This window comes from Erpetoichthys calabaricus, chromosome 7 (assembly GCF_900747795.2).
Source record: "Erpetoichthys calabaricus chromosome 7, fErpCal1.3, whole genome shotgun sequence".
NCBI classification, from domain to species: Eukaryota; Metazoa; Chordata; class Cladistia; order Polypteriformes; family Polypteridae; genus Erpetoichthys; species Erpetoichthys calabaricus.
This window is the reverse complement of record NC_041400.2, coordinates 146184337-146211102: the sequence shown is the minus strand read 5'-3', so window position 1 is coordinate 146211102 and position 26766 is coordinate 146184337. Positions and strand designations below refer to the sequence as shown.

Genomic DNA, 26766 nt, shown 5'->3' with positions numbered 1-26766 from the left:
ATGTTCAATCTTCTGTCTAATATGAGATGAAGACCTACCTTTCTAATCTTGTTTGAAATTTTCCATCATGTTACTAAAATTAAATTTCAAAGGGGCCTTATCATTGTGTAATTATGCTTCCTAAGAATGTTTACTAAGACAAGGAGATGGTAAAAATTAAAAATCAAATGTAAGCTGTGAAGGAAGGCTATTCACCAGAAATAGTATGCTTTTATTCGTTAATTTTGAACCTCTGAAAATGTTTTAGTGATCTATTTTTGTTATTTTGATATGTACTAGATATAGTCATAAATAGTGACATTTTATCTACATAAAGGAATTCTTTTTCTTCAGATCCTTCCATAAAAGACCCTAAATCTATGATTGTTTATATAAATAGGTGAGGGACTAAATGGCAAAGGCAAACAAAATTAGAGACAGATGACTGTCCTGCCTTGTTCTACATCCTAATATATAATAATCAGAATTTATATTCTTTACAGACACTAAAGTTTCTAGGTTGGAGTATGGTAGTTTAATCCATTCAAATATGTGATATCCAAATCCAAATTAACGTTATTTGGTAAATAGTCCCATTTATCTTTCTTTTATCCATCCAGAGATTAGTCAAGAAGGTCTTTTGCTGGTTGGGGTATATATCGTAGTGAAAATTGATGCTTTGATAATTGATTGATAGTTATTGTCTGCCTTTAATTAACCCAGCTTGATCTTTCAGATCTATGAAGGGAATCATTTTAATTTTTGTTTTTATTAGCAGTTTGGTCAGAATTTCAAAATCATTGTTAAACAAGGAAATTGCCACATAAATTGCATATTCGAAAACATTTTTCTTTTCTTGGGACAGAGATTTCTCTGGCTTCAGTGAATATAGCTAACATTATTAGGCCTGAATTATCAAATAGGTTCTAATAATTCTTCCAGATAGCTATATGGTCCAGCAGCATCCTTACTTTGTAGAAATATTACAGAATGCAGGTTCCCAGAATGCCTTAAAGTATGTATGTACTTAAAGCTATTGCAACCGATAATTTCATTTTATTACATTCAAAAGTATTAAATGTCTTATAGTATTACATAAGTTTGTTTCTTACTTGTTCACTCTCTTTTCAGTGACTTCAGTTTTGCCTAACAATTACAATATAAAGTCCTCAAGCTAAGCAATAAGGTAGAGGCAAAATAATGATTAGGTCAGGGACAGGCACAAGGATCTGAAAGTAGAAAAATGTAACAAAAAAAAGCAACAGGAGTTGAAGTATAACAAAAACAAACAAAAGTCAGCTTGTTGACTAATTAGAAAAAAATCTGATTTTCTTTTTGTGGACTTGTGCAGTGCTCCTTTAGAATTTATTAAGATTTCATCATTGGTATTTTGAAATACAGTTAGGTCCATAAGTATTTGGACACTTGTTCACCCCACTGAATTAAAGCTGAAAGTCTGCACTTCAACTGCATCTGAGTTGTTTCATTTAAAATTCATTGTGGTAATGTACAGAACCAAAATTAGAAAAAAGTTGTCTCTGTCCAAATATTTATGGACCTAACTGTATGTTGGCTGTGCTCCTGTCTTGTGTTTCTGCTAAACTCCTATACTTTTAGTAGTTCTCTGTTGTTGGTGAGGTTCGGAGAGTTTCAATGCAATTCATGTGATATATGGGATCAATTGTATGACTTCTTTAAATATTGTACTTTTGTTTTTCTGAAATTTGTTTGATTTTTTTTACATAACTTCTTCTGTAATGCATAAGTTTGGAGCCAGTTATAGTAATAATAAACAAAGTTCCTAGCACTAAAACCTTCTTGAAAGTGCCTTTTAGCTTCCACTAACACAAACAAGAAAAGTCAAGGGTTTAAAGAAAAAGCTGCAGTACACAGATACTAGATGCTGTGTGCCCCCGCCTTTTAATGAAAGAGCTCCAATACACAGATGCTGTGTGACACCACCTTGTATAAGCAAGACCTGGTATCATAATATTCCTTATTTTCAAATAAGTGGCTCTTGATCAGAAATAACAATAGTATTAGAGCTGCAAAATGGACATAAGGGGGCAAAAAAGTAGTCAATTAGTAATGCATTGATGACAAAAAGAATATTGTATAAAATAATGGTGAAGAAACCTGGAACGGTTGGGCAGTTTATGGTCAGATGGTGTAGTTGTGGTTTAGGGTAAATATTGAAAGTAGGGTTTAATATTGTCAGGAGATTGTAGCTATGTGCAAGTTTGTGACTGTGCATAGGTGGTTGGATATATAATAGATGAGACTAATTTTAACTTTGTTCTCTACTATGATATAATGTCTTTCAAAATTAGACTTCAAATCAGAACCCATTAGTGTGATTGTTTTATGAATTAATATTCTCACTCCTATAGTCTTACTGCCATTGAGTGAAATACATGTCCCACCTATCCCAGTGTGTTAATACTAAAAAAGAACAGTGTTTTTATGCTGTTAAAACCATTATCAGTCCATGTTTCTATTAATAATTTTTTAATTGATAGAACCACATTAGGATAAAATGTGAAACATATAGTTAACAACTCATATTGCCAGACTATTTACTGTAATTAGTTTATTTAAAAAAAAAAAAAAAAAAAGTTCACCAATTTTATATTTATTTCAATTAGTTTTTGAATATTCAATTTTAGTTTAGTTTTTATGTTTTCGCTCAGCTGTTATTTTTGTTTTCATTTTGTTTACGAAAATGCTCTTTTAATCATTTTGAGTAAGTTTCTGTTAATTAAAATAACCTTCACTCTGACATGGATTTATTAGAGTTCCCCAATTCAGATATCCAGGAGCCACCAAGAATTCTTAAGTTGTTTTTTGTGCCATATTTTTTAGAACCTGTTAATTCATCACACATTGCCTTTTTGCCAATTTCTAAAACAGTGACCCCATCATTTGCCTCAGATACCATTTACTCTAATTGCCCAACATGGCATATTAACATGTATTTCATAATTTCCAACTGAGCACAAATTGCTTTCAATTTACATTATAGGTTTATTGGGTCCTTACAGTGACATGTACAGAGTAGAGTGAAATTCTTACTTGAATGTGCTACTTAATATGCAATGAGTCCTCACTTTTCAGCATCATGTGTACAACTGTCGTTCTTCAAAACTTCTGTCTCCCTTAGCTGAAAAATCTTAGAACATATTTGTTATTAACTGTGCAAGTTAAACCAAACAGTACATGAAAACATCTAATTACAATTCTGTGCACTGCACTGGTTTCATAAATGGAAGGGCATAAAAATAAACTTGAGTAATGTTGTACATTTTTTACTCCATCTTGTTAATTACATATTACACCATTTGTACACTATTTGTCCACTTGCAATGTGTGCTTTTCTTCAGGCACTTAAACTCAACTCTCAATCCAATTGCAAATCATCTTTTGTTTACGTTTTAGCATAGATAGATAGATAGATAGATAGATAGATAGATAGATAGATAGATAGATAGATAGATAGATAGATAGATAGATAGATACTTTACTGTTATGGTGGGATAGTATGTGCAGTTGGGGTTGAAGACTCAAATGAAAGGTGACCCATTGTCTCTTCTGAGCAAGGAGATGACCTTTGACCATCAACCAAGCTACTAGATAAGTTTTAGTCTGTGGTTGTTTCTGGTACTAATGTTACATCAGACATATGAAAGTCTTATGTTCATCTTCTCAGGATCCATTTCCACTCATGATTAGCCTAATAACTGCTTCTGCTTTAGGTTGATGTTTCATCACTGGTTTTAAAGTCATTCTGTACCTTTCACCATTAAAAACATGTTGTTAAATGGAGGATATCTTAAATATGGTAATATTTATAGTGTTATGCCTGGCTGAAACAGGAAAAAATCATTTTTAAGGAATAATCGGGAGACAAAATTGTAAACAAGAAATGGGTCACAGTCTGATTAAAAAGCAGGTGATCAAAGGATAAAGATACCAAAACAAAATGCTAAACAAGAATGTGATGGTCCGGGTTGGCTTCATGGTCACTGACAACTTAAACCTGAAACAGTCAATAACAAAACTAAGGATGAGCCAGGCAAATGAGAACACACACAGTAAGCAAGAGGTAGGTGAAATGTGCTCAGTGTTTTTTATTACAGAAAACAATAAAGTGCCCAAAGTGCAGTGCTTCTTTCAATAAATAAATAAATAATCCATAAAAACAAGTGTCTGTCTGTGAGTTAAAATCCAATTAAAATCATTTGATAAAACTGGAATAAAAACATAAGTCATCAGGTACTTTCTGCTCTCTGTGTCTCTGTTCTCCACATGGGCCCAGCCTTGTCGTCTTCCTTTGTCAACCAAGCTCACCACAACGGTCTTACAGCTGGCAGAAACGTCTATACCTGTGGTCCACACTTGCAATTCTCATCCTAGCTGCTTCCATCTGCTGAAATGCTCTCAGTCGGCTGTCTTCCATTGTCCATTGCACTCTTCTAGCGTCTTCTCGATTCCTAGGAGTTGTATTTCACTCCTCTGTAAATTCAGTGGGCAACAGTCCATCCATGGAGCTCTGATTGCTTGCTCCTCCACTGGGTTCCGTCTCTTCTCCCTTACTCTGGTTCAGGCACTTGATGTACTGCCCTCTCACTAACGATTCTGTTCTTTTTTTTCTGTTTTCAGCTCAGGCTTCATGATATATTTCTGAGGGATGCAGGTGTGCTGACTCTGATTACAGTCTCCAGAGCGCTAATGAAGCAATCTGACTGAACTGCATGCACGCTCAGCTGATCACCACAGTTCACGCCCCTGAGTTGTTATACCATGTTATCACACACACGTACACCCTGCAAAAGCTTGAACAGATATTTATTTATTTAAAATGGCACAACCACTATGGACCCTGCTATACCACAAAGAATTATAGTCAGGTTGTACAAGCAGATAATTCAGGAAAAGTAAGCAGCAAAAACATTAGCCTGAAACATGTTTTATCTTTTTATTCACAAGCTTGGTTGAAATGGTTGAAATGGTGTGATGTCACAGTTTGTATCTTCTGAAGCAACTGAACAATGTGTTCCTGAAAACAGAATCATAAAATGGATACCCCGAAAACAATTTTAACAAAAAGTAACATCTCAAAATTGATAAAGAGCACAAAATAATAATAATAAATTCAGAATCTACAGGATTCAGAACACATGAAAAGTAGCTCCGAGCATGGAAAAAATTAATTTTGAGAGCAAAAAAAAAAACTTCCAAATCTGCCATTTTGTATTAATTAAATAAGTTAATGATACTGAGGGCCAGTTTGCCTCAAGTGTCCAAGCTTGACACTCTGATAAAACTAACTATAATTTTTCAAGAATGAAATAAAATTCACAAAATAAAGGTGTCAAAGTGTAATATTTAAATAGGATAAATCCTGTGCATTGAAATGTAGAAGATTAACAAAAAAAAATCAACATTGTTTTATTGTTAAGGTTTTTATTTTTTTCTAAAAAGACTATGGCCTTCCAAACATAGAAATGTCAGTAGGTAACAGAAAAACTCTGAATTATACAAAGTACTTAATTAATGACTGAAAGTGGTACATACACAAGTTATGCTGTTCTAAAGTACTAGATAACTTCAGATTCTCTACCTACAATGCTCTATGCATGCTTCTAATCTGCATCCCTGTTAGCTTATTTCAGGTTATTGTTGAGTCTCACTGAAGGTATTGTACTACCACTATTTTATGTCCTCCCTATTTCTCACTTATGCTATCACTTCCCCCACCCCTTTATGTCTTTAAAATACACTTCAAATTCAGCCACAGCTTTCCATCTTATCACTTACCTTGATGTAAAAAACTGACTTACTTGTTCTATAGAACAACTAAATGTCATTCTCAAAGTAAAAACAGACACTTTTCAGTTTTTCCTCCTTTTTCAATTCTTGCTTCTATTCACTAGTCTTTGGCCTAATTAAATCAGCATCTGAGGAGCCAGCACTTTTTCCTAAAAACGTCAGATTTTCTCAAACTGCCAGTCCAATTTCATATTCTTCCATTTTCATGGTAGGCAGAAAGAGATTGTGTTGGTATTGATTGTGTGTCTTATGCAACTTTGAATTGATTTCTTAAGATTATGTAGGTAGTACTGCACTTGACCCAATTCCTTTTATTTTATTAGCTAGCAGAAGATTAAATTTATTGTTTCACATCTTTTATTTCTAAAACAGTTCATGCTATGCAGGAAACTCAGACAACAATATAATAAACTATTGGATGTTTAGTGAAAGGTTTTCAAAATTATAAGCACACAGTACAATAAGCTGGGGGGTGAATAACTACCGCATTTGTGAGTTCTGCAATAAATAAGCTTATTACTTTATAATGCAGAACTGAAAGAAAGAAATTCAGAATACAGTGTAATTAAGTAGGGATCGGAAGTTTTCAATGTTCAGAGCAGTTATTGGAACTCAAAGTTTAAAGAAAGAGCTAAAATTAAGAAATAAAATCAAGTGCTGATAAATTGCTTGAAGAGGTGAATAAAAACTTCTTAGTTGTACGACAAATGAAAAAAAAAACTAAGTAAATAAGTTACTTTTAATATAATATACACCTGGCAAAAGAGTTTTTTTTCTCTAAATGATTAAATATGTGCTATTCCAAAGCTTAGACCCTCACTTCCTCTATTCAAGGGGAAATCTAGAAAATCTAAAAATCTTGTCATGGGTTACCTTACCAGTCTGGAGGGCATGACCAGGCATTAACTTCGGATTCCTCATATAAAATGCATGCCATGTGTGTTTTTGGTTGTGTAAAGAGTTCTGTTGTGTGATAAATGCATGGATGATGTACTAGAAGGTATTGAGAAGCCTTTCTGAATATCCTGCACTTTAAGTAACACCCTGTTGTGTGATAAATGCATGGATGATGTGCTAGAAAGTATTGAGAAGCCTTTCTGAATATCCTGCACTTTAAGTAACACCCTGAGTGTGCTCAGGCAAGCAAGAGCCTTACTGAGTTCAAGATACAATAAACAATTAAAGGGCACTACTCTTTGGACATATATCCAAATGATATGAATGGATTCTGTTCATTGATCACATGAAGGTAGTGTTTCAAAGTCAGTTGTGTGTCTGTTTTATCAGCAATTTCAGTATGTGGTTTAGGGAGTTGAAGCTTATCTTGTAAGAGTTGTGTGAAAAACAGAAGCTTAGCCTGGAGGGACCCAGTTGCTTACACAGACTGCTTACTCTCATTGAATCAGTGTAGTGTTGCTAATCAACCTATTGGTAAGTTTTTTTATTGTGCAGAAACCTTTACATTCTTGAATGGAAGAAAGCCAAGCAAAAACTCCAAAGAGCACAAACTTGTAGGTAAACAAACCAGGCTTTAAGTTTTATGATGCAGCAGTACTATCTGCTGTACCATCATCCATTATGTTGTTTTGTCGGTCAGTCTGCTTTTACATTATAACATCTTTTTCGGTTGGACTCTTCACAAAATGTTTTACAAAACAAACGAAAATGGACTATAGCAGAAGGCAACACAAGATAACGGTAAATCAAAGTAGTGCCAAGTATGTTTCAGATGACTAGTGATCACAAAAGACGTTAAAGTGGTATATAGTTCCTCCTTGCTTTGTTTGTAGGAGCTTAAAAAATTACACACTGTGATGACATGTCCTTATTTTTGTCTTGTTGCCAGTGGGTAAGCGGGTAAGCTGCCTAGCCAGTTAGATAAAGTTAATGGAGACAACAGAGAACCTATACAGTGTTTATTATTTTTGTATTGTACTTCATCTGTTATCCCTTACTTTCTAAGCATGCATAAAAGTCCAAATCTTTTTTGAAAAATACAGTTATAACAACTGAAATAAACATTTGTAAGTATAGTATTAATATAATGTATTAAATATAGCTTAATATGCAAACAAAAAACAGATTTAGACTTATTTCTTACTTGATTATAAAACAGGAGCATCCTCTAGAATCTGTAACACATTGCAATAATTAAGATCTTATCTGACCCGTAGAACCCTCTGCTTACTTCCCTTAATTATTTTAAACAGCTTGGGTCAAGTAAGACTATAAGATTTCAGTATTTGCCACCTTGAGGAACCTGAAGTTAATATACTGACCCTGAGTTTTCTACAGTAATTGGTATTAGTATATCCTGTGGATAGTAGGGAGCATCACAAGCCCCAAATCCCACACCACAACTACACCAGCACAAGTCCTGGCTTCAAATAGCCTACCATCATTATTAACCCATTATTCTGGCTTCCTGACCTTGAAAGGGGACAATAAATGTTACAACTGTGATGTCAATCAAGCACCTTTGCTGTTGATCCATTATGATTGCCTCCTTTCCAGGTAAGGAAACACCATCAGTCCAAGCTGGAATGCCAGTCCATTTATATCTTCCATTACAGTCCAGATGTATTGTTTTTCATTGGTTGATTATGAATTGCCGGCAGAATGATGATTAAACTTGTGCGTAAGCTTTAATTAATGTTTTATGTATTTAGCATATAAATTGGCAAACACTTGTACAAAATCTGTCACAGTCTAGTTCTACTATCACCATGCTATCTGAACAATACAAATAAATAAAAATAAATACATTTGTTAATTATCCAAGGTTTTCATTTAATTTGTTTGAAGTTTTTATTGGCGTGACACACAGTTCCTAGAAAAAAAAAGTCTTAAATGCAGATAGTTGAAAGATTTTTGGTTGGCTCAATCTGTATTTTGTTTTTATTATTATTGAGGGGGATAAAACATGCTCAGGGTTATACAGTAGTACTGTTAACTGCTAATATTATTATCAAGATATGTCATGCTATATATACCAGTGTGTGGGTGTGTGTGTGTATATATATATATATATATATATATATATATATATATATATATATATATATATATATATATATATATATATTATTGTGGCACCCGGCTGGGGTTCATGCCCAGCTGGGATGCCCAGGAGGACCGGAGGAGGGCTTGTGCCTCCTCCAGAACATGAGGGGGCGACCGCCCTGGTTCTATTGGGGGCCACGGGTACAGAGCTTGGAAGCTCAACCCTGTAGGGGTCTGTGGTCACCGCCAGGGGGCGCCCTGATGCCTTGGGAGCCCTGGACCTCAGCACTTCCGCCACACCCAGAAGTGCTGGGGGGAAGAGGACTGGGGACACCCGGAGGACTTCCGGGTACACAACCAGAGCTTCCGCCATACAGGGGTGTGTCAACGGAGGCTCCTCAGGAAGCACCTGGAGTCCATCCGGGGTGTATAAAAGGGGCTGTCTCCCTCCAGTCATTGGCAAGAGTTGGGTGGAAGTAGGACGGAGCTCAGAGGAGAGGAGTGGAGGCGGACCAGAGACTGAAGGCATTGTGTTGTGTGGCCAAGGACTTAAGGGGTGATTGGTGCTGCGGCACTGGGTTTGTGCTCACCAAAACAACTGTAAATATGTATAATAAACGTGTGCGTGGTGAAACCAACATGTCTACCTGTCTGTGTCCAGGCTGTTCCCCACAATATATATATATATATATATATATATAATATGCGTGTGTATTTTATATCCATATTCACAGTCTAGTTCAGGAGTATCCATTGTTCTTGTGGCATTAGATGAAGACATTTTAAAGAGCCTCTATGTTCAATATCAATAGCAGTATTTATATACCCTCTGTATGATTAATCCTTTATTTCTCATTGTTTTAGGTTGAAGAAATTGTTGATGTTGGCACTTTTGCACCAGAAGACATACATGTACCCAGTATTTACATTCATCGGATAGTACAGGGACAAAATTATGAAAAAAGAATAGAGGTGAGTGCTATATAATTTGAATCAATTAGTAATTGTATAGGAAGTATATTCTAGTGGCCAGTATGTTGAACTACAGATTGCAGGTTAAGTCTTTGGTACAATCTAATTGTATGATTCTGAGCAAGGTTGGTAACAAGTTTTTCTGCAGATATTTTAGTTGATTTGCTGTATTTAAATAAGAAATGTTTAACTGTTCTTTATTTGAAATGTTAAAAAAGATATTACAATTAGTCTAATGCTTTCTGTATTTACTTATATCCTTTAGAGTTGATATTTATAATACAGTATACTGTATGTCTTATAAAAATTGCAGACATTTCAAATCACATTCAGGATGTTTACTAACATAGTGGTCAATGACATTGGGGTGTTGCAATTTATATTTAGCCTGAATTTTACTGTCTTAGATGCTTTCTTTGTAAAGTAGCATGTTCTCCCCATGATAATGTTTTTTTCCTTTAAAATCCACGTAATTTCCAGGTTCTAAAGACAACCTGTTTTATAAGATTTACTGGTGACTCTGAAATGTGTATGTGTGTGTTGAGGGTGCGACTGGCTGTGATGAACTCGAATAAAACGAATGAAGGCATTAAAATAAATATTTTTGCTGATCAAATATTGTGAAAATCTAAATGTCTTTAACCAAGGTTTGCCTGTATTCCTTGTGGAGGCATTATTTCCATTGTTCAACTATAACAACAGCAACAGCACTTACTAGTACATTTTCATACACAGAAGGTAGCTTGAAGTGCGTTGCATGATTTCAAAGAAAGAGTTACAAGAAAATTATGTAAGAATAATAATGAATAAGTAATACAAATATACATCAGTATGAGCTTACATAACTTAGATACATAATCTGCAGAAAGGTAGAGCTCCTTTGTGAAGGCTAGGGTGCTCCACTGGGCCCCAAACATGACGCATGATACAAGTCCTGTGTTCAAATAAAGGGGTTTTTATTACAGATACATTGAATAAAATTGGCAAACGTGGCATTACTTCTGTTCTCTCCCTCTCTCTTCACCACACTGCTACTTTTCTAAGGTGAGTGTTGCCTATCTCTGCTTCCAGTTTGGACTTTCCTGGACAAGGCATTGTGGTCTCTTTTATTGAGGACCTGGGAGTACTTCCGTTGCCAGGGCTTCACCCATTGGAAGTACCTTTGGATCATATGAAAGTTCCAGAGAATAGGGAGTGTAACTCCTTGCAGCACCCCCTACTGGAACCCATGGACCCCAGCAGAGTTGCACTACTATACTACAGTTTCTGGCATTCTCCGCTTGTCTGAATAAGTACTGAGGCCCAGGGATACTGCCACTTAGTATATGGGGGGAGACAATAACCTGGATATATTCTCTCCCCAATCCATCAATATTATGAGCATCCCTACTAGGTAAGGTTCCCAAGTCAAGTCTAGATGGGTTGCTCGTCCTCACCTCTAGTCCTTCATGTAGCCCTCCCTCAGATGAGCCTTGTAGGGCAAGGTGATCCATCCTGCAAGGGATACACCGTTCCTTGGGGGTTCACCACAGTTTTCCAGACCATGACTCTGGTGTACAATAAAAAAACAGTCATTTGGGGAGATGTCACCCTTAACAGGACCTTCCAGCTTGTTCAGGTATGGTATGTGGGCAGCATCTCCTGGTTAACACTAGATCCTAGATCAGGTGGTGGTGGTGGCACAAAATGGCACCAGAGAAAAAGTGGGAAAGAAAGCAGAGAAAAGCAGAGATTTTTAAAGGCTGAAAAATCTCTGAAGAATATGATATTGGACTATACATGCATAGAATTAGGAGTACAAATAAAATGTAGCTATAAAAAAAGTCAAGTCAAAGTGGGTTTTTATGAGTTTTTTTGAAGTGTTTCACAGTAGTAGACTGGTGTACCTGTATTAGTAAAGCATTCCAGATTATGTTTTGTACAGTCTGTGTTATTCCCATAAATTTTCCCCAACCTAAGCCAATTGAATTGCTAATTCTCTTAGAAAAATGTTAAAAAAATAACTGTTCATGTCAACATTTTGGGTGAGTACCTATTTTCTACTTTTTACATAAATCATTGGTGAAAGTTTGTAATATAAATGTACTAGCAAAATACCCGCGCTTCGCAGCGGAGAAGTAGTGTGTTAAAGAGGTTATGAAAAAAAAAGGAAACATTTTAAAAATAACGTAACATGATTGTCAATGTAATTGTGTTGTCATTGTTATGAGTGTTGCTGTGTTTTATATATATAAAATACACACACACACATATAAACATATATATACATATACATATACACATATATATACATATCTACATATATATATATATATATATATATATATATATATATATACATATACACATCCACATATCAACATATATATATACACATATATACACACACACACGCTTTATGGGTGATGATTGTTTTACTCTTTTTATCTTTATTTTATTTTATTGTAGAATCAACTCCTATCTGCGCACAGCAGGGCAGCCGTGGGCGGATGCGTATGGTGTATTCACTCCATGTTATCGTGCATTGCGCTGTCAGTGGTATTTTGATAAAAGAATTTGAACAACATATAAGAAGCGTATAAATTATTAAACAGTAAAACATTAACATTTAAGAAGTAAAGTTACATTAAGTACTACTGCAGTGCCTTCGGGTATACCTCATTTTTTGTTTGCCCATTACATGCTTAAATGTATAAATTTTTTGGTGCACCTACCCGAGAACACGCGACATATAACAGAGCGTGGGAGAAGCATGGATTTTAAACACGCGTTAAGTTCATCTGCTGGTCTCCCTCGTGGAATAACTGGTAATGTTTGACTAAAATCTACAGCGAGTAAAACAACATTACCTCCTATTTTTTTTTTACGATCTCTGAGATCTTGCTTTTTTCGGTTCAAGGCTTCATAAGCTCTTTTATGTTGTATGGTGTACTTATCCCAAACCATCATCTTTGAATGTTGCAAGACTTTCGCCTTGTATGTAGATCGGGGTAATTACATTCATTGCATTCCTAGTCTGAATCACAATCTGATTGTATGGGTGGTTACCTGGCACTGTAGGGTTGCCACCCGTCCTTTAAAATACGGAATCGTGCCGCGTTTGAGAATGAAATTGTGCGTCCCGTTTTGAATCAATACTGGACGGGATTTATCCCGTATTTTTTTTATCATTTTTTTTTTAAAGCAGCGTCTCATGCAAATCATCCCACACGCATTTTATGAAGATGCCTCCTTTCCTAGTTTTGATTGGGTAATACTTGATGTCATCGTTAGTTTGATTGGTGTTTTTAACTGTCCAGTGAGGAGGGCGTGTCTTTTAAGTACAGTCTGCAAAGTGTTGGCACTGAGATGTGGCGTCAGCGCCATAGTTGAAGCCCCTAACGTTGCGGTCAGCAAGTCGGCTAACATCCGCCATGTGCCGTCTTTCAGTTGCGAGAAGCAGATCATAGAATGGTTGAAACTGTTGCCCCTAACGTTGCGCCACGGCGTGTGGTTCGTTTATACCTCGTGTCTTCTCATTAAACTTTTATCTCGCGAATATGTTATTGCAATCCGCAGCGGGAGCGTTTCTATAAACTTAATTTAAACTTACGTTTTACACCGTGCTTTGTTTCCCTTATGAACATGCTTGTATGCTTAACTCACTCCGTTCTCAATTGTTTAATAAATTTTTTGCTCTTCGCTGTTTGCGGCTGTTCCTCCATTTCCCCCTACTTCGTTCTTTTATCTCGCGAATATGTTATTGCAATCCTTAACGGGAGCGTTTCAATAAACTGATTGAAAATAGTTTTGCATTTACCTTTTTAGTAAAAGGCGAGCTTTTAAGCCTGAGAAATCACCCCGTAAATGCACACGTTTAATTGGACATGTGTTAATATGTATGGTTACACAGTATTAAAAGACAGTGAACAACGTCAGTTACCTTTGTTCCCGCGTTTGATAAAAGGTGAGCTTTTAAGCCTGAGAAATCACCCCGTAAATGCACACGTTTAATTGCACATGTGTTAATATGTATGCTTACACAGTATTAAAAGACAGTCAAAAATTAACGTCATTTACCTTCGTTCCCGCGTGTGACTCATGCTGTAAATGTCTTCCTTGTTTTTAGTTCACGTGATTACGTAGGAGGCGTGATGACGCGATACGTGACTCCGCCTCCTCCATTACAGTGTATGGACAAAAAATATGTTCCAGTTATGACCATTACGCTTTGAATTTCGAAATGAAACCTGCCTAACTTTTGTAAGTAAGCTGTAAGGAATGAGCCTGCCAAATTTCAGCCTTCCACCTACACGGGAAGTTGGAGAATTAGTGATGAGTGAGTCAGTCAGTGAGTGAGTGAGTGAGTCAGTCAGTCAGTGAGGGCTTTGCCTTTTATTATTATAGATTCTGCATTATTTCATTATTTCTTTGCATGTTGTATTTTTTAAGTGCCTTTCTTAATAAGTGTCATAACTTGAAATATCTGGTTATTCCTAAGCTTAACTGCAAATCATTGGCAGTGATCTGGTTAACAATGAATTTGATTATTGTGTACAAATGAATAAAATAAACACAATTATTTGGCTCCATAACTCTTTACAATGAAGTAAATACTTGATTTAGTTATTTTATATTGTTTGCCAGTTATTGTGGCAGCCTTATTATTAATACATCCTACAGACTAGGATTGGTCTTTGGGTTTATGCTTAAAGCCTGTAAGATTATTTTCTAACAGTTCTTTATTAGTCCACAATCATCCAATAATGATATGTGTGTCTTCTCTATTTCGATAGAAAAGAACTGTTCGCAAAGCAGAGACAGCAAAGCAAAAGTCAAAGAATGAGGCTGACTTGGTACGAGAGAGGATCATCCGCAGGGCAGCCCTGGAGTTTGAAGATGGAATGTATGGTATCCTTTCTGTTGAGAATTTCAACCAATGATATTTGTAGTAAGACTTTAAAAAAGCTCCTTCTTTGATCTTTATTTTTTGATGTTGCCTACACATCAAATAATACTTATGAGTCATAAGCATTGTTAATGGTTATAAGTGTATAGTTATCAGCAAACCTAACAGGTATTTAATTTGAACTTAACTACAAAACACTTTTTTTCCTAACTCGGTCTCCTATTAAATTTCATGCTATTTGACCATAATTTATAATTTGGTTTCATTGCATAAGTGGATGTGTGTACTATTGACATTACTTATTTTTTGAAGCGGAGGTCAAATTTATCAACCACCTTAACAAATGAAGTTGAGAAAAAGGTGTAGGTTATATAAACAAAAGACCATGCACACTGAATGAATTTTGTCCTTGAGGGCGCACATGAAAGTGGTTAAAAAATGGACCTGCAGAATATTTTTATTACTGAGATTTGATAAACTGATCCTTATATTTAGTTAGCTCATATTGGCTTGCCAGTGTAGTGTTGCAATTTACTTTCTTGCCACTAGTAAAACCACTGAGGGGATTTTACATTACCTTGGTGGTTGATTGTTTTATAACAGCTTCCTCTCTTTTGGCAAGGCTTTCCACAAGATTTTGGAATGTCTCTCTGTGAATTTTTGCCCATACAATCTAAAGAGCATTTGTGAGGTCAGATGCTTATTATTGGAAAAGAAGACCTGGCTTGCAATCTGTGTTCCAATTCATCCCAAAGGTGTTCAACAGGGCTGAGGTCAGGGTTTTATGAAGGCCATTCAAGCTACTCCACACCAAATTTGTTAAATTATGTCTTTTTGTCATACTATCATTGTAGAACAGGAAATGGCCTTCATCAAACTGTTGCCACAAAGTTTGAAGTAGATAGATAGATAGATAGATAGATAGATAGATAGATAGATAGATAGATAGATAGATAGATAGATAGATAGATAGATAGATAGATAGATAGATAGTGCACAATTGTCTAAAATGTCTTGACAATACTTTTCTTTGGAACCAAGGGGCCTACCCCAGAACCCTTAAATATATAGCCCTAGACTTTCATCCTTCCTCCATCAAACTTTACAGTGGGCACTATGCACTCTGGAAGTTAGTGTTCTTATGGCATCCACCAATTCCAGATTTATCCATTAGACTGCCAGATAGTGAGGTGGTATTTTTCACTTCAGAGAACACATTTCCACTGCTCCAGTGGAAACCTGCAGTACTTCCAAGTTTAACCTGGAGACGGAATACTTCCGGGTCAGAGACTTTAAAAGGACTATGGGAAACCCCAACAGATGGAGCCGGAGTAGGGTGGGAGTGTGACGGAGCTGCTGGGAGGTGGAGGAGTGTATTTATTGTTATTGATTATTGCATTGATTTATTATTGGAGAATTGTGGAGTGTGCAGTGCTTCGTACACTTTATTGAAGAAAATATTAAAAGAATCTTCTTATGCTTTTACACGTGTTTCTGGGACGTCTGTCTGGTGTGTTCAACGGTGTGCTATAGGGCGCTTTATTCCACAATATGTATTTGTCTGTGTTATTACTTTTAGAATATGATTTAACCTTCACTGGCATTTTGGCATTGTGACTTGGCACAAAGTAACTGTTATTTTATTTTGAGCATACATACCGGTTTTCTTTGCTGAAGAGGTCTTATACTGGTTGCTCACAACATGCCTGCTTTATGCTTGCGGCAGTCCACCACAATTCCCCAGCATTATTGTACAAAGAAACAACAATACTTGAAAGTAATGCAGCAATTGTAATAGGCTTAATGGTAATTGTCTGTTTCTGTTTTAAAGTTAATTAATTGTTGGTGGGTGCAATTAACAGAAAACACATGCTTCAAGACAGAGCTGACATTTTCACATATTTCTCTTATCTGAGTCATATACAAACCTTGATTGATCTGTTTCTGCCTTCCCTAGCTTTCCTCAGTCCTGTATAAGAAAAGTTCAGCATGTAATGTCTGCAATGGACTGATGTCCTTTCCTGGGTTGCTTTTTTGTTCTTGAAGCAACTGCTTTTTATAAGGTAGCACTTAAATGTAACTATTTAGTGAAAGTACGGTAGTTTACAAATCATACTGTGTTGTAAGTTTTTGATTTTTATTATCTCTGTTTGCTGCTAAGATCCTTGACAGCACTCTTTCAGCTAATTTGGGGATTGGTATACCCATGCTGGCCAGCAACTTCATCAAGCCTGATATAACAGTTCACCTTCAGAGTGAAAATGGCATTCTAGGACTGGTAATGTCAAGCACAACATAAAATGATGTTTGTACTCCATTTGCATGATTAGCATGTACTAAAAAAGGCCCTACCTGAATTTATTTACTATTTTCATAATACAGGTTGGTCTCAACTTGCATCAGTTCTGCAGATACAAATTAACATATACAACCCCAAAGGTTTTCCTTTGACCTGAATTTCCGTCAATTTTCATCTAAGCAAAGAAGCAAATTAGTTTTGACACAGATAGATATGTAACAGCCATTAATAACAGGGAGGTTTTCAATCATTTTGTGCTTTACTGCACAAGTGTCACTAATTTAAATCACAGTACACGCAATAAGCTCAATTACAGAAAAACAGCTTAATCGACAGGTGGCTGTTTATGTCCTATAAATGCATTCCACCTGTGGTCTCAAGGAGAATTTACCACTGGGAGAGGGAGGTGACACTGCAATCTGTTGCCAGAGATAGGACCTTGTGGATCAATCATCAGTTAGTTGTAGCTTTCATGCCATCATTATGCTTTTGCTTTTCAGCTTTATACTGTACTGTGTAATTCTCAAAAGTTTTAGGATGCTTAGGTATAAAGTTAACATATTATAAATAGTGAAATGCAGTAATATTGCATCACTATAATTTTATTAGTTAGTTTGAAACACTTATTTGTAAAATAAACAATAAAGCTTTATTGCAATTTTGCTATTATGTCCATCAATGGACATTTTCAGTACAAGTTCAGACTGACATACAAAATTAGGCTACAAATATTTGCAGGATCAAAACATTTTCATAATCTGGGGGCCAATGTAATTTGGGGGATTTATTCTGGAGGTGATATAGGGTGGTCATATTAAATTTTAAATCTGAGAAAGATTTCTGTCAGTTTACAAGTAGTCATTAAGAAAGTTTGAACAATGTTCATCCTACATTTATTTACCATCATACATGGTTGTTTGATAGAAAAGGAGGTAATTCCCTCACTGACTAATTATAAAGCCTTTCACAGAGAGAGACAAAGCAAAAGTCCTCTGCATCTAACAATTACTCAATGACGTTTTATGTGTTATTGTTAAAGATTGCTTGTCAACCTCTACCAGACAGCAGCACATTCATAATAAATGCTGCTAATTTGCACATTTTTCATTCACCTTCATTTAAACTGGGGAGTTTCTACATAGGTGTAACTTTTTTCTTTCTGTAAAAGGTGTGTAACAGAGGAAATAAGAACTTTTATAAAATGATGTAAGAATTTTGGTGTTGAATTTTAAAGGAAACCCTGACTGATCATTTAATTTAATATTTATGGTAATGTTTTGACACATGGCAAACCACTTTAGGTTGTTTGATGACCACGAAGTATTGTATTGTCATAATCATCTTTGACCAAGTGTGGGTGATGTGGATTTCTAGGCAATAATAGAATCTAGATATATCCTTTCATGGTAGGCTATTATTATCAATTTACTTTTTAAAAGTTAATCAATATGAAAACGTTTCCTCATAATTATATCTGTTATAAGGTTTGGAGCAAACATTATTTTAAAAATGGCATTATGCTGTGGCAAATATTTTTTACATTTTATAATTGTGTTTTTGATGTACAAAAAACATGATCAGCATTTGATTACTAGTTTTTCTTTAGACAGTTTTATGTACATATGAAGAAAATGTGTTGTTTTTTTACATCCTGTAAAGTATTGTTGAATGCTAGAAAGAAGAGCTTTGAAGAACTCCAAAAGTAAAAATTGGTTTCTTACAGTCAGTTTTTAAAAAACTAATGACTTTTTATAAAAAATGAAACCTTCAGATAATTGTATTGGTAATAATAAACTGGGGAGCTTTTAACCTTATAAGCAAATACATGCATGTTGTTAAGGCAACATTCTACTCAGAATTATCAAGAATTACACTAATCAAAATAAAAATAAATACTGTAAATAAATAAATTGCATCTCATTTTCAAACCTGTTTGAAAATGTTGTTTGAGGTTTGCTCACCATTCTATATCTATACTGGAATAGGTGAACTTTGTGGAAACCTACTTAGTATATACATTGCAGCCTGTCACAGTATGCCTGAATACTTCTAGGAGATACTCAAATCCATAGCTAATGTACACTACTTATTGGCCCCTGCCAAGAAAGAGATGAAAAGATCTTGAAATCACATGTGGAGTCATACACATGAAAATATAAATATTATGTAAAAGCACACCAAAAAAATCTTTTGTTCAGTCTCATATGCATTATACCTATCGTGAATGTTTTATTTTTTCTTCAGGGTCCTTATCCTACTGAATCTGAAGTTGATGCTGACTTGATTAATGCTGGTAAGGTTTCCCCATATACTGTTGACCTATCAATATCAGGTTAATATCATTCAGTGAAAAATATCCACATTTGTTTTATTTTGTCATTTAAGTACTGCATTTTGAAAATTAGTTGATTTTACAAATGAAAAACTGAGTAAAATATAATAGTAGACTACACAGAAGTAAATCTCAAGTGGGCAGGTATTTTCTTTGCTTAATCAGTTGATTCTGATTTAGATGTAATTAATTCCAATTCAATTAAATGTTAGAATTATGCTAAATGAGTGGTAATTCCATACTTCTTAGTGTCTGAAAAATCTCTAATTCCTGCCTTGGGATGAAGAATATAAGTATTAAGTTATAGTGGCATAAGTTATAAATGAGAAAACAAAGATTCATTTCAAAGTGAAGCAAAGAACAAGGTTGCGATAACAACGAAAGCAATGACATTTCTACCTGGCACATACTTATTTTTTCATTCTTAAGTTACTAATCCACCTTAATAAAATGATATGTGTCTGTCCGGTTGTATGTCTCTGTCATTCTAACAGATAGTGCCTCAAAAAATATGTGTAGTAATGAAGTGTGTTGCATTTGTCATTCCAACAGATGGCACATGAACAAACACTTGTAGTAATAAAATGCAATATATTTGACAGTCTAACAGATGGACTATCATAAACATTAACACTGTTTTAAACAGTCTCATATCAAAAGGCATGTAACAGACACATGCATTTATCATTCCAACAGATGGTGCTTCAGAAACATTTGTAGTAATGCATTGTATTATTACACATTTTGGATGCACCATCTGTTGGAATGACAAATGCAATGCATTTTATCACTATATGGATTACAAAATACATTACAAAATATGGTGCACTGTAAACATTAACACTGAGGTTTACATTGATTATTTAGATTGCAACATGTCTCAGATGTGTAGCGCAGCTAGTATGTTGTATTTCAGGAAGTTAAACATAGTTATATATTGCAATATTAGTTACTCTTTTGAGATAAGCTTTAGCAGTAGACGTAGACTTGTAATACTTATTTGCAGACATGTTGGGAAGATCCATTGTCTACAGCTGTAGGAGTTTAGATAGGCAAAGCCTTACCAAATACTAATAAAGAGTGAAGACCAGCAAGGAGGGAGCTCAGAATCAATTATTTAAAATAGATGGGTTCATGGCGTTAATGTAAACCACATTAAGAATCAACATTCCGCGTCTATCTGTACTTGTAGTTTCTTTTAGCTAGCTAACAATAAACAATTATAAGCATTACCTTAGATACCAAAATATTACTTGCATGTCTGTTGTTTGTCTCCGCAGGATGTCTATTATATAATTATTAGCACCTCTAGCATGTTGATGCTTGGTTTGCATATACCCACTGAAATTATCCATCCATCCATCCATTTTCCATCCCGCTGAATCCGAACACAGGGTCAGGGGGGTCTGCTGGAGCCAATCCCAGCCAACACAGGGCACAAGGCAGGAAACAATCCTGGGCAGGGTGCCAACCCATCGCAGGACACACACAAACACGCCCACAGACCAAGCACACACTAAGGCCAATTTAGAATCACCAATCCACCTAACCTGCATGTCTTTGGACTGTGGGAGGAAACCGGAGTGCCCGGAGGAAACCCACGCAGACACGGGAAGAACATGCAAACTCCACGCAGGGAGGACCCGGGAAGCGAACCCAGGTCCCCAGATCACCCAACTGCGAGGCAGCAGCGCTACCCACTGCGCCACCGTGCCGCCCACTGAAATTATCTGTTGATTCAAATACCATTTTTTACAAAAGAAAAACAAAACCAAAAGAAAAGAAAGGAACAAGAGAAAAGATTTTCTGCATAGTGTATTATTTGCAGTATTTTCTGGTATCTAGTGTTTTAACACAAGTAATAGAAACTTTGTAAGACAAATTATGAAACAAAGACCTTTCATGTGTATCACTCTTATCTGTTTTCCTTGAAATGTATAAAATTCTTAAACCTGTTTATCCAGTTCAGGGATGTGTGGGACTATTCTGGTCTCAAGGAATGCAAGGCAGGAAATGGCTATAAACAGGGTGCCAGTCCCGGACATGGGGCAAATTTCTTTTCTAACATAACATTTTTGGGATGTGAGATTTTGGTATAGCGGGTCCGCTACTAAGAAAAACTGGCAGTTTTTAATACATAAATAATAAACTCGCTCACGCTGGGGAGTGGAACAGGTGGGAGTGAAGACATGAAGACACACTGTGTGCGGCATGGTGCGAGGCTGCCAGTGTGTTGCCTTGCCGGCACGTGTGGGCAGTCTGATTGCACTATCATCAGCCCAGGACGGCAATCAGTGTATCGCACCTGCAACAGCTCCCCAGCATATAAAAGGGGAGCGCACATTAAGAAAGGAAAAGAGTCAAGAAAGAAACAGACAGTTAGAGCGGAGGTTAAAGGACAGGAAAAGGCAGGCAGGAGAAAGAGAGAGGAAGTTGAAAGGTGAAAGCGAGTAAACCCCAAGGATGAGCACGTAGCCATTGCTCAGGAGGGGGCTGTGGGTCGCTCTTGTTGAACTTATTTGGGAGCAGGAGCGACCATTATACTCTGGAGGTGCTCTCACCCGGAGCCTTTGAAACGACGGCAGTGGGAGTACAGAGCGCCTGTGCCAGGTAGAGCCTGGATTGGCAGCGGTTCGGGTGGAGCAGAGTTCAGTGGTTGCCGTGGGATTGGCAATGGGGACATGGGCCGGTTGAGATGGATGTCTACACCTGCTGATCGATGTCTCTCTGGGCTGTGAGGTCTGAATAGGATAAGCCAGATAGGCTTCAGTTTTATAGGAAGGCACTAGGGCTGTCGGATTTTTTTATGACTTCCCTGCAATGTGTTGTTTTAACCTTGTTTTTGATGGTTTTTTTCTATTTATTCATTTTTACCTTCACAGTTCATTTTATGGATTATTTATTATTTGGGACACTTGTTTTGTGGATTTATTATAATATAAGCACTTGTACTTTTCACCATCCCCTTGCTTGGTGTGTTTTTTCCTCATCCTCCATGCTCATTCCGGTCATGACTATCGATGGTGTTGGGTTCAAGAGGCTCCCAAAAGCAAACAGGCAGCAAGGAGCTGCCCACACTGTCACAGAGATGAAAATCCTAATAACCTGAGTAAACTCAGCACAGACACCAGGAAGACATCCATACTCCACACAGGCAGTAGCCTGACACTGAATTTGAACACTAAATGCTGTACCCATAAAGCAGCAGCATTAACCAACTGCTTCTATGCTGTCATCCAATCTTTAAAACTCATGCTTTAGCCTGTTGTTACACATGGTCACAGAAGTGTCATGTTGTTTGAAGAGCTGGTTAATATTCAAAGGTATTTTTGAACCTTTGAATGTGGTAGTAGAGCAGTGTTAATCTAATTTTATAGTTATGACTTCATGGATGGCGGCACGGTGGTGCAGTGGGTAGCGCTGCTGCCTCGCAGTTGGGAGACCTGGGTTCGATTCCTGGGTCCTCCCTACGTGGAGTTTGCATGTTCTCTCCGTGTCTGCGTGGGTTTCCTCCGGGCGCTCCGGTTTCCTCCCACATTTCAAAGACATGCAGGTTAGGTGGATTGGCAATTCTAAATTGGCCCTAGTGTGTGCTTGGTGTGTGGGTGTGTTTGTGTGTGTCCTGCGGTGGGTTGGCACCCTGCCTGGGATTGGTTCCTGCCTTGTGCCCTGTGTTGGCTGGGATTGGCTCCAGCAGACCCCCATGACCCTGTGTTCGGATTCAGCGGGTTGGAAAATGGATGGATGGACTTCATGGATGGAACTTGTATTCAACCTTCTCCATATTTTCCACAATAATTTTTGCTATGTCAAAGACAGTAAGACCACTCCTGTCATTCGTTCTTATATTGATGACATAATACTTCACATTTCGTGCCATGTGACCATTGATGGGGCCTAGTAGCAGTAAACAGCATGTCTTTGGCCTCGGAATCGCATGAAATGGCATCATCTGTAAAATAAAATTGAGTAGCGATGATGTCAAAATAATTTTTAAAAAGAATGTATGGTGTGAGCAAATGAGAACCAGAAAAGGCAGATCATGACACATGAATGTAGCATTAAGTGTTTTACTGATTATTACTGCATCAAAAAGTAAACCGAAAAAAAGTAAAAGTCACTAATATCATGGTGGAAGCTGTCATTTACAATGAATATTGTCTCTACTTTAAGTTCTGTCCTCCTGTCTGGATTTACATGTTCACTCAGGTGGTTTTTGACTAAATTAAACAATCTATGGTTGAGTTATGTTTGATTAAAAGAAAAATAAAATGTTAAATGTAAAGAACAAGATATATCAGTGTTGTGCCTCAGTTAATAGGTTTATAGAAAAATCCAATAGAAACATAAAGCAGGTCCAGAAAAGTACATGTGGCAAAACAAAATGCTAATTTTATTTCTGGTTATTACATTATAATGGACTGGGCAATTAGAACATACACCTTGAAAACCTCTTCTCCTAATTTTCTTTTTTTCTTATACAATATTTAGAAGAATGTGCACTGCCTACAATAAGTTTTCTTGGCCTTTTTGTGATGCTGGCTTCGAAAATGTGCCACAAATCGAATTTAAACTTTCAGTTGTAATTAATATTAGATGTGCATTTTTAGACCAAGAATATAGGTCATTGTGGAATACTTTTACATGTAATGAGATTATTTTGCGCACTTCTTTTGATTTTAATTAATCTCTTACTGCTTAGTTATTTTTAGACCCTGTTTTACATTGTAAAATTTTGTACTGGCAGCATTTTTATGAATATGATGAACTGAGCACACTTTTTATTCATTACGTTTTTTGCATTTGCTTTATGTGAGAATAATCAATTCAGAATTTGTCTAATAGATTATACTTCTCTGACATATATGACATGACTGTTTTTGTCATTTTCAATGTTGGTGAAAGCATAGCAACACACTTGATGATTGGATTTTATGAATATTATTAAAAACCAGAAGAAATGTTCCTGAAAAGTGTTATTTGTAAATAGTTACAAATATATAATGCTGTATAGTCTTAGAAGACATTGTGCTTAGTAATGTGGAAAGAAGGAGGTTGATTTTCATGTGAAGTATTCTGTTGTATAGGCAAGAAAAACATATTTAGAGAACAGATTCAATTGTTTTTTAAAGGTGAAAAATCCTGGCACTTTTAATCAAGATAAATAGTTCACTGATTTGCAGGACTTTAACGAAAGGAATGTCATGATCTTCCCTTATATTAAATGTTTTAAAATATAGAACACATACAGTAATAGCTATTATTTTGGCAACCTCTGTTAAAACACACTTCTGGGTCATTATTTTGGATTGTTTACAGTTGGAATAATAAAGAGATTTTAAAATCCTTGGTTCTTTTTAAAATAAAGATTTCTGTCTGTCATTACTAACCTTAGATGTCTAATTCAGTACTTACTGCTAAAACGTCACAAAGAAACCACTGTGGCAGGGGGGAAAAGAGGCATTAAAACAGATTTATAGAGGTCAAAGAAACTAGAATACAAAACAGTTTGTTGACATCCTGAAGTATTTATCAGAGTCCAGGTAAAGGTCAGTACCAGAACACAAGAAAATGATTGTCAGAATTCTGATTATGAAACAAAAAATCAGCAACTTTTTCTTTGCAAGGACTAGCTTACAAGCTTGGGGATTTTTCTTATTTTTTTCATACCATCTTTAATAAGGATACATACAGTGTCACCCAGTTCAGTGTTGCACAATTTTTCAGATCCTTTAGGTTCAAATTGGAAGTATTCAGATTGGAGGTTTTTTGTCAGTTGTGTTTCCATGAAATAACCTATTTTTGTGAAATGAGTAAGATTCCATTTTAACCACCAAAGAAAACGTGTTAATACAACCTCACAATAATGAATCTTTTTTTTTTTCTTAAAGTCGGTTATCTTTACATTCTTTCATCAAGGGGCTACTGCTAAAAAGCCTTGTAGGTAGTGATTGCTGCTGCTGCCACTTAGAGTCCCAAGCTATTATTGCTACTCCTATTATACCTCCTAGTTAAGAGAAAGGCCCTCAAAAAACCCTCTAGAGCCTCTTGTTCATCTATGAAGTTTGTAGGATCCCTATTACATGTCTTTGTTGTAGGGTCCTATGTTATCTTATTTGTAGGAACCTGCATAGATAATCTAGAATTTTCATCTCCTAATCAATACAACTTGTACATGTGTATGCCAGAACAACCATTCTTCTGTGTCTGTTGTGCAATGAAGATCTTTTATTATACATGACACCACTTGAACTGTGGCCACTTGTTAGCACTACAATGAACATGGCACAGTTTGATTTTGAAGAGTTATTGCAAAAATGTTGAATCTCATGTGTCACAGTCGTTATGAAGTCTTTTAGCCAAAAAAGAAAGGAAACTCTTATTCTTGTTACCTTTGTTATTGTGTTGTACGATATGTACATTAAATGAGACTGCTCAGACACAAATGCAAAATGGTTCACCGCTGTTTTGTATGGTTCATTTTAATACAACCATCCCACAGCACCTTTTTTAAATAGTCTGTGCTATAATTGAAAAAGGATAGTGTGTTACAGATAAAATCAATAGCACCATTCATCAAACAAACCAGCATAGTATTGAAACTAAATGTGTTCATGGCAAAATAGAATAAATAAGGCCATTTTAAACATTTGACTCTGGAAAAAGGGATTAGTTCAACCTCATGTAATGGTACCATACATGGCTTTGTTTCTCATTATCCCAAGTCTCTTTCCCTACTTGTAGAATATTTTACAGGTTACAATTCAAGTTCCATCTTTCCTTTGTTTCTTCATAGGCAAAGAGACAGTCACAGTCCTCCCTGGCTCTGCCTTCTTCTCTAGTGATGAATCATTTGCCATGATAAGAGGGTAAGTAGTAACTGAAATTATACATTTATTTATGGCACAGGCTAAAAGACCTTTGTCTCATTGTGATGTATGGTAAGGCAAAATGATGATTTTCTTTTCAAGAAAAATAATTCATTCCCCATTTCATATCATCAGCTTGGATCCTGCTCACTTTAACCTTTATTTACGTACTGATGTTTATTAGTACAGGGAAACTGTCATATGCGTCAGATTCACTTGTCTCATTATTCCTGATGTGCACATAAGCAGGGTACTTACAGATTTATTTGAAGATGTGGGAGATGGAGGCTGCACAATGAATAGCCAATGAGCTTAAATATTCTTGATTGAACATTATAACTAATACATTTCAACTTAAAGTTTTTATACCTTGCTCTATTTTGTGACATGCCATTAATGCTCAGCTGGCCAGTGGCCTGAGGTCCCCTTATGGACTGATTCCTGTCTTTTGAACATTAATTCAAGGATAGTCTCCAGCTGTAACCATATGCAAATGCTTGGAGAAATGAACATTAGTAACAGGTCTTTATGTACTCCATATTTAGGAAAATTATACAGTTGAAGCTAATAGTAGGAGCTTTGACTGGCAATTCAT

At 36.1% G+C, this 26766-nt stretch overlaps 1 protein-coding gene across 1 annotated transcript in view; it reads left to right on the top strand.

Annotated features, from left to right (window-relative positions):
* The window catches only part of oxct1a (3-oxoacid CoA transferase 1a), a 226948-nt gene that overhangs the window by 108032 nt on the left and 92150 nt on the right, over nt 1-26766 (top strand). The window contains exons 8-12 of the mRNA XM_028805519.2: nt 9676-9783; nt 14559-14673; nt 16855-16949; nt 19215-19263; nt 26099-26171. Of these exons, the coding sequence (XP_028661352.1) occupies nt 9676-9783; nt 14559-14673; nt 16855-16949; nt 19215-19263; nt 26099-26171 (440 nt within the window). The remainder of the gene's footprint in view (nt 1-9675; nt 9784-14558; nt 14674-16854; nt 16950-19214; nt 19264-26098; nt 26172-26766) is intronic.